We start from the raw sequence: 12,234 nt of genomic DNA, 5'->3' as shown, positions 1-12,234 counted from the left end.
AATATTTCACATCGGTATTTACGGTTGAGAAAGGCATGGATGTTAGGGAACTTGGGGAAATAAATAGTGATGTCTTGAGGAGTGTACATATTACAGAGAGGGAGGTGCTGGAAGTCTTAACGCGCATCAAGGTAGATAAATCTCCGGGACCTGATGAAATGTATCCCAGGACGTTATGGGAGGTTAGGGAGGAAATTGCGGGTCCCCTAGCAGAGATATTTGAATCATCCACCGCTACAGGTGAGGTGCCTGAAGATTGGAGGGTAGCAAATGTTGTGCCTTTGTTTAAGAAGGGCGGCAGGGAAAAGCCTGGGAACTACAGACCGGTGAGCCTGACATCTGTAGTGGGTAAGTTGTTAGAGGGTATTCTGAGGGACAGGATCTACAGGCATTTGGAGAGGCAGGGACTGATTAGGAACAGTCAGCATGGTTTTGTGAGAGGAAAATCATGTCTCACGAATTTGATTGAGTTTTTTGAAGGGGTAACCAAGAAGATAGATGAGGGCTGTGCAGTAGACGTGGTCTACATGGACTTCAGCAAAGCCTTTGACAAGGTACCGCATGGTAGGTTGTTACATAAGGTTAAATCTCACGGGATCCAAGGTGAGGTAGCCAATTGGATACAAAATTGGCTTGACGACAGAAGACAGAGGGTGGTTGTAGAGGGTTGTTTTTCAAACTGGAGGCCTGTGTCCAGCGGTGTGCCTCAGGGATCGGTGCTGGGTCCGCAGTTATTTGTTATTTATATTAATGATTTGGATGAGAATTTAGGAGGCATGGTTAGTAAGTTTGCAGATGACACCAAGATTGGTGGCATTGTGGACAGTGAAGAAGGTTATCTAGGATTGCAACGGGATCTTGATAAATTGGGCCAGTGGGCCGATGAATGGCAGATGGAGTTTAATTTAGATAAATGTGAGGTGATGCATTTTGGTAGATCGAATCGGGCCAGGACCTACTCCGTTAATGGTAGGGCGTTGGGGAGAGTTATAGAACAAAGAGATCGAGGAGTACAGTTTCATAGCTCCTTAAAGGTGGAGTCACAGGTGGATAGGGTGGTGAAGAAGGCATTCGGCATGCTTGGTTTCATTGGTCAGAACATTGAATGCAGGAGTTGGGATGTCTTGTTGAAGTTGTACAGGGCATTGGTGAGGCCACACTTGGAATACTGTGTACAGTTCTGGTCACCCGATTATAGAAAGGATATTATTAAACTAGAAAGAGTGCAGAAAAGATTTACTAGGATGCTACCGGGACTTGATGGTTCGACTTATAGGGAGAGGTTAGACAGACTGGGACTTTTTTCCCTGGAGAGTAGGAGGTTAAGGGGTGATCTTATAGAAGTCTATAAAATAATGAGGGGCATAGATAAGGTAGATAGTCAAAATCTTTTCCCAAAGGTAGGGGAGTCTATAACGAGGGAGCATAGATTTAAGGTGAGAGGGGAGAGATACAAAAGGGTCCAGAGGGGCAATTTTTTCACTCAAAGGGTGGTGAGTGTCTGGAATGAGCTGCCAGAGGCAGTAGTAGAGGCGGGTACAATTTTGTCTTTTAAAAAGCATTTGGACAGTTACATGGGTAAGATGGGTATAGAGGGATATGGGCCAAGTGCAGGAAATTGGGACTAGCTGAGTGGTATAAACTGGGCGACATGGACATGTTGGGCCGAAGGGCCTGTTTCCATGTTGTAGCTTCTATGATTCTATGATTCTATGACAACTGGTTTAGCCATTCATCACCAGACCTGGCTGGACTACAAAAAGCACTATCAAGTCCTGCTCTCCCTTGCCAAAACTGCTTACTATTCCAGGATCATCCTGGAACGCAGGCTTCTCTTCACTACAAACCATCTTCTTAAACCCCTCTCCACTGCCCCCTCCAACGAAAAGTGCAAGGAACTCATGGACTTCTTTGTCACTAAGATTGAGACCAACTGTTCAGCTGCCTCTGCTGCTTCCCTCGCTTTCTCTAGCCCACCAAGCCAAACATCCCCTCAGGTTCCCCAAGCCCTAGCCGTGAACTCGCCTCTTTCTCTAGTTTCTCTCCTATCTCCCCTCATGCCCTTTCCGAGCTCATTTTTGTAATAAATTGGATAGCCAGGTGGTGAAGGATAGAATACTAAAGCCTGGTCTTCAGAGATCCACATTACCCACTGTGCACCCCCTAGATAAGCTCTCATATAAATGGATACAAGAGAGTCCCTAACTGATATTCACCACCTGAATACAATTAACACTAACAGATATGAATTATATGGATAAAATTAAATCTTGACCATGAGGCCCTCCTCCTACTCCCTCGACTATATTCCCACCAAACTGCTTTACCACCCAACTTCCCTTCCTGGCCCCCATGTTAGCTCATATTGTTAATAGTTCCCTCTCCTCAGGTACTGTCCCTCTTCCCCTTCAAATCTGCCGTCATCACCCTCATCCTCAAAATACCCGCTGTTGACCCCTCTGTCCTTGCAAACGACCGCCCCATCTCCAACCTCCCTTTCCTTTCCAAAGTCCTTGAACGTGTTGTCACCTCCCAAATCCATGCCCATCTTTCCTGCAACTCCATGTTTGAATCCCTCCAATCAGGTTTCAGCCCATGTCACAATACTGAAACGGCCCTTATCAAAGTCACAAATGATATTCTATGTGACTGTGACCATGGTAAACTATCCCTCCTCATCCTTCTCGACCTGTCTGCAGCCTTTGACATGGCTGACCACACCATCCTCCTCCAAAGCTTCTCCTCCGTCCTCCAGCTGGGTGTTCCCCCTTCTATTTCTCATCTACATGCTGCCGTTCGGCGACATCATCCGAAAACACAAAGTCAGGTTCCACATGTATGCTGACGACACCCAGCTGTACCTCACTTAGGCCCCTCTACAGTCTCTCATTTGTCACACTGCTTGTCTGACAAAATTTCCTCCAATTAAATATTGAGAAGACCGAAGCTATTGCCTTCGGTCCACGCCGCAAACTGCATTCCCTAGCCACCGACTCCATCCCTCCCCGGCCACTTCCTGAGGCTGAACCAGACCATTCAAATCCTTGGCGTTCTATTTGACCCTGAGATGAGCTTCCGACCACATATCTGCTCCATCACCAAGACCGCATACTTCCACCTTTGTAACATCACCCGTCTCCACCCCTGCCTCGGCTCATCTGCTGCTGAAACCCTCATCCATGCTTTTGTTACCTCTAGACTCGACTATTCTAATGCTCCCCTGGCTGGCCTCCCATCTTCCACCCTCCATAAACTTGAGCTCATCTAAAACTCTGCTGCCCGTATCCTAACTCTCACCAAGTCCAGTTCACCCATCACCCCTGTGCTCACTGACCTACATCGGCTTCTGGTCCGGGAACACCTCAATTTTAAAATTCTGATCCTTGTTTTCAAATCCCTCTATGGCCTCACCCCTCCCTATCTCTGAAACCTCTTCCAGCCTTACAACTCTCTAAGATCTCTGCGCCTTTCCAATTCTTGCCTCTTATGCATCCCTGATTTTAATCACTCCACCATTGGCGGCCGTGCCTTCAGCTGCCTAGGCCCTAAGCTCTGGAATTCCCTCCCTAAGCCTCTCCGCCTCTCTACCTCTCCCCCAAGTCACTTACAACAGCACTTTCAAATTCCCAACTGTCTAGCCTTTGGCCCTCCATTCACCACGACATTTCTACTCAATCACATCCTCACCTCCACCTTTGATGTCCTTGTCCCCAGAAAAACCATTACTCTCTCTCACCCTGGTCGCTCCCCCGGTACAGTCCTCATCTCCGCTCCCTTAAGTCCAAGGGGCGCGGACTTGAACGTTTACAATGGACAACTGGTTTAGCCATTCATCACCAGACCTGGCTGGACCACATAAAGCACTATCAAGTCCTGCTCTCCCTTGCCAAAACTGCTCACTATTCCAGGATCATCCTGGAATGCAGGCTTCTCTTCACTACAAACCATCTTCTTAAAGCCCACTCCCCTGCCCCCTCCAACGAAAAGTGCAAGGAACTCATGGACTTCTTTGTCACTAAGATTGAGACCATCTGTTCAGCTGCCTCTGCTGCTTCCCTCGCTTCCCCTAGCCCACCAAGCCAAATTTCCCCTCAGGTTCCCCAATGCCCTAGCCCTGAACTCGCCTCTTTCTCTAGTTTCTCTCCTATCTCCCCTCATGCCCTTTCCGAGCTCATCTTTGTAATAAATTGAATAGCCAGGTGGTGAAGGATAGGATATTAAAGCCTGGTCTTCAGTTGCTTCCAAACCTTTATTCACAGAGATCCACATTACCCACTGTGCACCCCTAGATAAGCTCTCATATAAATGGATACAAGAGAGTCCCTAACTGATACTCACCACCTCTCTACCTCGCTCTCCTCCTTTAAGACACTCCTTATAACCCACCTCTTTGACCAAGCTTTTAGTCACCTGTCCTAATATCTCCTATGTGGCTCGGTATCAAATTGAGTCTGAAAACGCTCCTGTGAAGCACCTTGGGATGTTTTACTACATTAAAGGTGCTATATAAATGCAGTTGTTGTTGTTAATGTCTGTCGTACATTCCATCATGAGAGAAGGCTCAGCTGGTTAAGGCAGCGAGTAGCTGAGCCATACAGGTGAGGGGAGGTCTCAGGTTCAATCACAGGGCTGTGCTGAGTTGCTAATCTCAGCAGGGACAACAGCAGTGCCAAAACAATTAACCTCAGTATCTCGTAGTTAGTAAAGGGACAATTAAGCGGTACTGGACGAGTAACATCTAACGAACCGTATGCCAAGAAAGAATTAACGCCTTCAGGAGAGGAGGGCTGGAGGGAAGAAAACGTGTAGAAGGATCAAAGATTCCTAGTTTCCATTTGTTAGCGAACAACTTAATCTCCTGATATCATCAAGGTAATAAATAGATAAGAAAAAATAACTTGCATTGATAAAGCATGTCTCCTAGGACATCCCAAAGCACTTCTCATCCAATGAATTACTTTTTGAAATGCAATCTTTGTGTGATGTGGGTAAAGAAAACAGCCAATTTGCACACAACAGAGTCCCACAAATAACAAATGAGATGAAAGACAAGTTAATATGTTTTTGGTGGTGTTGGTTGAGGTAGGAAGGTTAGAGAACTGCCTGCTCCTCCTTGAATAGTGCCATGGGATTTTTAATGTCCACCTCAACCACCAACACAGACAAACAAGGCACCAGTTTAACATCTCATCCAAAGGAATAACAATGTAACATTCCATCCCTCAGTATCAGTTTAGATTGTGCACGTGGGTCCTAAAGTGGAGGGTGAAGCCAGCAACTGAGCCAAGCTGGCATATCCCAGTCGAGGTGATCGGTGGCATTTTACAGACAACTGGATGAAAGGAATAAATGTGGTGAGAATAGTGTCTCCCTCATGACTTGCCGTGCAAGTCAGTTGCAATTTGTATTGTAAAGGCCTGCTATACATAACCATCTGTATTTGTACAGAAAAAGACTAGTAGCAGGTTATTCCAGTAATGCTTTCTATTTTTTGGTCCTCCTTTCTTCAATAAACTTGCATGAAACAGCAAATCTGTGTGCAACAATTTTCAGATGTCATATGATTGGTTTCAATTGCTGGCAAGTGTCAATTATGTTAGCTTTCAGACAAATGCATTACATCTCACATGGATGAACAATCAAGAGGCTTTGTTCTAGGAAAAATGTACGTTGTCTAAAAGCATTGATGGGTATGTGAGGACTGAATAAAATGGTATTTCATTTGCTGTCAGGTGTCAAAGGCATGCAGATGATTAGATGCCCAGAAGAATACCGTTATTTACTTTAAGTGTTAGAAATGATTAATACTTGAATTGCCTGGCCACTGAGAAAGTTAGTTTGATCATCAATTGAGTCTGCTTTAACCAATATATAACTGGGGAACAGCCCTGAGGTCCCTAGTTTTCTATTTCACATTGCTTATCCTATGGGAGCCACCCAAGAGGGTTCCGTGGTGTCACCTCCCAAATAACATTCCAGATGAGACTCAGTTGAAAGCAACTGAAGGGAACTACAAAAATATGTCCTTTTTTTAGTATTCAGGAAGTTTGTGTCAGTCAAATATTGTATTACTAGGTTCTTACTGTGTCTTTCTGCTTCTGTTTAATATCATACTTGTGAATAAACTTAAATGTTAGTTTTCACATGAATGTATTGGTCTGACATTCTGTATTTACTGCCTACATGGTGAGCAGTCCATGTGCTAAAGCATTGTAATGGGGTAATTATTAGTCACATGGTACGTTATTTTGTTCACATAATGCATAACGGTGCAGGTTTTAGGTGATATAAAACTGAGTTTCCTAGAAACTGCCTTTTCACTGTGAACACAAGTTAAAAGCATTGGGAGAAAGGCCGAATTGTAACAGTGAAAGAATAACTGGATTAAAGCTCAAAATCAATCAACAGTCGACCAGACTGGAGTATCCTGCTTTTAGATATACTTAAAAAAAGGGAAAATAGGAAATAAAGGAGAACCATATTTATAAAGAGGAAGTACTGACTATCTAATAAGCCAAACAGTAAAAACAAATCACCTTTAACTAACACAAAACTAAACTAATTTGCAAAATACAATAAACTTGTTCAATATTTCAAAGTCAAATTTCATTCAGTATTTGAATACTGCAGGTATTTGATTTTTGTGCACTTCCTGCTCATTCTCAAACTATATGTACATAGAATTACATAGAATGTACAGTGCAGAAACAGACCATTCGACCTAACAGGTCTATGCCAGTGTTTACGCTCCACACGAGCCTCCTCCCACCCATCTTCATCTAACCTTATCAGCATATCTTTCTATTCCTTTCTCCCTCGTGTGTTTAACTAGCTTCCCCTTAAATGCATCTATGCTAGTCGCCTCAACTGCTCCTTGTGGTAGCAAGTTCCACTTTCTAACCTCTCTCTGGGTAAAGACATTTCTCCTGAATTTCTTATTAGGATTTATTAGTTACTATTTTATATTTATGGCCCCTAGTTCTGGTCTGCCCCGCAAATAGAAACATCTTCTCCACATCTACCCTATCAAACCCTTTCATAATCTTAAAGACCTCTATCAGGTCACCCCTTAGTCTTCTCTTTTTCTAGCAGAAAGAGCCCCAGCCTGTTCAGTCTTTCCTGGTACCTTTTGCTCTCATGAATAAATGATCCCTGTTCACCATGTTTGATGTGCCTGTCAGTTGGATGATACTGTGCAGTCACTGCTTTCTAGACATAGCTGTTCATTCAGTAACTATACACAAAGCAGCAAGTATTGTCTGCAGTCCTAAGTAGATATAAGCAATTGCAATGATATGTGTGAGCCTGATGGTTATGGATTTAAATCACCCACTGATTTAAATCAAATCCTGTGAAAAATAAATTTTCTTAGATTAAGATTGACAGCCCTATTTATAATGTATTTAGGATTAAGTAATGGTTATGGTTAATTTTAGTGAAGCAGTGACTGGAACAGAGACCATTTTAAGCATAAGTACATGAAAGGTACAGAATTTATATTAGGTAAAACGTTTTACACAAAGGATGATAAATATGTGGAATAATCTTCCAGTCAGAGTAATAAAGTCACAAACTTTCAAAATACAGCTGGATGCTAGGTTGGGAAAATTAAGGTACTAAATATATATATTAATGACCTGGACTTGGGTATAGAGGGTATAATTTCAAAGTTTGCAGATGGCACGAAACTCAGAAATGTAGTAAACAACATGGAGGATAGTAACAGACTTCAGGAGGGCACAGACAGGCTGGTGGACTGGGAGGACGCGTGACAAGTGAAATTTAACACAGAGTAGTGTGAAGTGATACATTTTGGTAGGAAGAATGAGGAGAGGCAATATAAATTAATTTTACAATTTTAAAGGGAGTGCAGGAACAGAGAGGCCTGGGGGTGTAGGCACACAAATCTTTGATGGTGGCAGGACAAATTGAGAAGGCTGTTAAAAAAGCATATAGGATACTGGGCTTTACTAATACAGGCATATAGTACAAAAGCAAGGAAGTTATGCTAAATCTTTATAAAACACTGGTTAGGCTTCAGCTGGAGTATTGTGTTCAATTCTGGGAACCACACTTTAGGAAGGATGTCAAGGCCTTTATTAGAACAGTACGAGGGTTGAGGAACTTCAGTTATGTGAAGAGAATACAGAAGCTGGGGTTGTTCTCCTGAGAACAGAGAAGGTTATGGGGAGATGTGATAGAGGTATTCAGAACCATGAACAGTTTTGTTAGGGTAAATAAGGAGAAACTTTCTAGTGGCAGAAGGGTCAGTAACCAGAGCACACAAATTTAAGGTGATTGGCAAAAGAACCAGCGGGGACATGAGGAAACATTTTTTTAATGCAGCGAATTGTAATGATCTGAAATGCTCTGCCTGAAAGGGTGGTGGAAGCAGATTCAATAATAACTTTCAAAAGGGAATTGGATAAATACTTGAAGGGAAAAAATTTACAGGGCTATGGGGAAAGAGCAGGGGCTTGGATAGCTCTACCAAAGAGCCCGCACATGCACGATGGGACGAATGGCCTCCTTCTGTGCTGTATGATACTATGATAAAGGGATAGATTTAAGTGGACTGAATAGCCTTTTATCACCGCATACTTTTCTTGTGTATTTAATTAAAAGAGTGGTAGTGTAACACGGTGATGTGTTGGGGGAATGATCACTGCTCTAAGATCTTGAATTCTGAATACTACAGACCTGAAGTAAAAAGTGCTTCCTCACTAGTGAAATAGTCTGCTGTTTATACCCAGAATGTGATGGTATTGTTGCATATGAGAGCGTAAAACAGGAAAGGTCATCAGACTCGATGCTTTGGCGATTATCAAAATAACGTCAATGATTATTGGGAAATAGAAAGTGTTCTTTTAAATAGAATCGGGAGGTTGTATGTTTTTCTCTGTAATACACACGGACTGCAGCGGTTCAAGAAGGCGGCTCACCACCACCTTCTCAAGGGCAATTAAGGATGGGCAATAAATGCCAGCCTCGCCAACGACGCCCACATCCCATGAACAAATTTTTTAAAAACCATCCGCAAAGGAAATAGCATTTTCCTAAATTACACATTTCAAAGCTGGCGGGTTCCCAGGATTTAGGTGGCGGGTTACAGAAGGTAAAAAAAAACAGGTATCGCCCTGTTTTGGTCGAAAGGGGAATTTCGGGCCCTCGGTGGCAACTTTCGGCAACTGTCCCATACTTGCAATCTCCCCTTCCATCAGTGTCAACACAGAGCGCTTCTAGGTAGATTGCCTGGCGTATAATTATGCGATCTTTAAATAATGGTTATAACATTTTAACAGGCCATTTAATAGGATTCTTGGTGAATCATATTGAAAAGTCCAGTCCGATTGATAGCGAAGGGGAAGTAAGCATTCCCACGCGTTTAGTAACTTTGATTTTGTTGATTCCATCACAAATCAGTAAAAAAATACATCCAATTTGAAACGAGGACTGGTGAAATTGAAAGTAATTTCGAAACTTTGTTGATTTCCAAGGTTTCGTTGCTCAGTACAGTTCTAACATGATGTTTGACAAAACGCCAGGCTGGTTAAAACTCTTACCGGTCTATAATTTCTTAAAAGGTACAGATATAGCAACTAACCTGTGAGTATTAAAGCTGCTGTGAAGACGAAATGAAACAGGATTCTGTTCACAGCCATGTCTCCCTCTGGTCGGTCTGCCTCGGATTGTTACTGACCTCAGAGTTTCCTCATTCTTCCAAACCAAGTGTTACAATGGTGGGCGGAGATTACCTGGAACAGCTTCTCTCCAATGGCACTTTCCAGAATTATGCAATGAGACTCTGCCCTTTGGCTGATGTTCGCTAATTATTGGAACAAGGAAAACCACGGGCATATCAAACAAACAAATAACCATGGAAACACTGGGCATATCATCCATTTGATTTTTATAAGCAGAACTGATATTGTTGACTTGATTTTTTTTATTCGTTCATGGGATGTGGGCGTTGTTGGCGAGGCCAGCATTTATTGCCCATCCCTAATTGCCCTTGAGAAGGTGGTGGTGAGCTGCCTTCTTGAACCACTGCAGTCCGTGTGGTGAAGGTTCTCCCACAGTGCTGTTAGAAAGGGAGTTCCAGGATTTTGACCCAGCGACGATGAAGGAACGGCGATATATTTCCAAGTCGGGATGGGGTGTGACTTGAAGGGGAACGTGCAGGTGGTGTTGTTCCCATGTGCCTGCTGCCCTTGTCCTTCTAGGTGGTAGAGGTCGTGGGTTTGGGAGGTGCTGTTGAAGAAGCCTTGGCGAGTTGCTGCAGTGCATCCTGTGGATGGTATACACTACAGCCACGATGCGTCAGTGGTGAAGGGAGTGAATGTTTAGGGTGGTGGATGGCATGCCAATCAAGCGGGCTGCTTTGTCCTAGATGGTGTCGAGCTTCTTGAGTGTTGTTGGAGCTGCACTCATCCAAGCAAATGGAGAGTATTCCATCACACTCCTGATTTGTGCCTTGTAGATGGTGGAAAGGCTTTGGGGAGTCAGGAGGTGAATCACTCACCGCAGAATATCCAGCCTCTGACCTGCTCTTATAGCCACAGTATTTATATGGCTGGTCCAGTTACGTTTCTGGTCAATGGTGACCTCCAGGATGTTGATAGTGGTGGATTCAGCGATGGTAATGCCGTTGAATATCAAGCTGAGGGGGTTAGACTCTCTCTTGTTGGAGATGGTCATTGCCTGGCACTTGTCTGCCACTTATCAGCCCAAGCCTGGATGTTGTCCAGGTCTTGCTGCATGCGGGCACGGACTGCTTCATTATCTGAGGGGTTACGAATGGAACTGAACACTGTGCAATCATCAGCGAACATCTCCATTTCTGATCTTATGTGGAGGGAAGATCATTAATGAAGCAACTGAAGATGATTGGGCTTATGACACTGCCCTGAGGAACTCCTGCAGCAATGTCCTGGGGCTGAGATGATTGGCCTCCAACAACCACTACCATCTTCCTTTGTGCTAGGTATGACTCCAGCCACTGGAGAGTTTTCTCCCCGATTCCCATTGACTTCAATTTTACTAGGGCTCCTTGGTGGCACACTCGGTCAAATGCTGCCTTGATGTCAAGAGCAGTCACTCTCACTTCACCTCTGGAATTCAGCTCTTTTGTCCATGTTTGGACCAAGGCTGTAATGAGGTCTGGAGCCGAGTGGTCCTGGTGGAACCCAAACTAAGCATGGTGAGCAGTTTATTGGTGAGTAAGTGGCACTTGATAGCACTGTCGACAACACCTTCCATCACTTTGCTGATGATTGAGAGTAGATAGATGGGGCGGTAATTGGCCGGATTGGATTTGTTCTGGACAGGACATACCTGCGAAATTTTCCACATTGTTGGGTAGATGCCAGTGTTGTAGCTGTACTGGAACAGCTTGGCTAGAGGCGCAGCTAGTTCTGGAGCACAGGTCTTCAGCACTACAGCCGGGATGTAGTCGGGGCCCATAGCCTTTGCTGTACCCAGTGCACTCAGCCTTGCTGTCAGTACATATGTATGGGTTCAGTACATCTGGCACACAGAAAGAGGAGTGTGTTTACCAACTGTATCACTATGGATATTATTTGTTTATGTAGAAGCAGCAATCAGATTTAAAGATTTTAAAAATATTCATGTAAACCTTTGTCGCGATGGGCCGAATGGCCTCCTTCCATGCTGTAACCTTTCTATGATTCTATGTGGGAACAGGGCACCTTAGAAAATCATAATATGATTAGGCAAAGTCAACATGGTTTCATGAAAGGGAAATTGTGTTTGACAAATCTACTAGAGTTTTTTGAGGATGTAACTAGCAGGATAGATAAAGGGGAACCAGTGGATGCAGTATATTTGGATTTTCAAAAGGCATTCAATAAGGTGCCACATGAAAGGTTATTAAACAAGATAAGGGCTCATGGGGTTGGAGGTAATATATTAGCATGGATAGAGGATTGGTTAATGGACAGAAAACAGACAGTAGGGATAAACGGGTCATTTTCAGGTTGGCAGGCTGTTACTAGTGCGGTACTGCAAGGATCAGTGCTTGGGCCTCAGCTATTTACAATCTATATAATGACTTGGATGAAGGGACCAAGTGTAATGTATCCAAGTTTGTTGACGATACAAAGCTAGGTGGGAAAGTAAGCTGTGAGGAGGACACAAAGAGTCTGCAAAGGGATATAGACAGGTTAAGTTGAATGGGAAAGAAGACGGCAGATGGAGTATAATGTGGGGAAATGT

The 12,234-nt window shown here is 43.7% G+C and overlaps 1 protein-coding gene across 1 annotated transcript in view; it reads right to left on the bottom strand.

The window, feature by feature from the left end:
• Nucleotides 1-9,706, bottom strand: part of LOC137326851 (uncharacterized) — a 64,934-nt gene extending 55,228 nt beyond the window's left edge. Inside the window, exon 1 of the mRNA XM_067992230.1 lies at nt 9,605-9,706. Within this exon, the coding sequence (XP_067848331.1) occupies nt 9,605-9,662 (58 nt within the window). The 5' untranslated portion in view covers nt 9,663-9,706. The remainder of the gene's footprint in view (nt 1-9,604) is intronic.
• Between the last annotated feature and the right edge of the window lie 2,528 nt (nt 9,707-12,234).

The sequence above is a fragment of the Heptranchias perlo genome, chromosome 11 (genome assembly GCF_035084215.1).
Source record: "Heptranchias perlo isolate sHepPer1 chromosome 11, sHepPer1.hap1, whole genome shotgun sequence".
In the NCBI taxonomy this organism is placed as follows: Eukaryota; Metazoa; Chordata; class Chondrichthyes; order Hexanchiformes; family Hexanchidae; genus Heptranchias; species Heptranchias perlo.
Note: the sequence above shows the minus strand (reverse complement) of the source record. Positions and strands in the feature narration are given on the sequence as shown.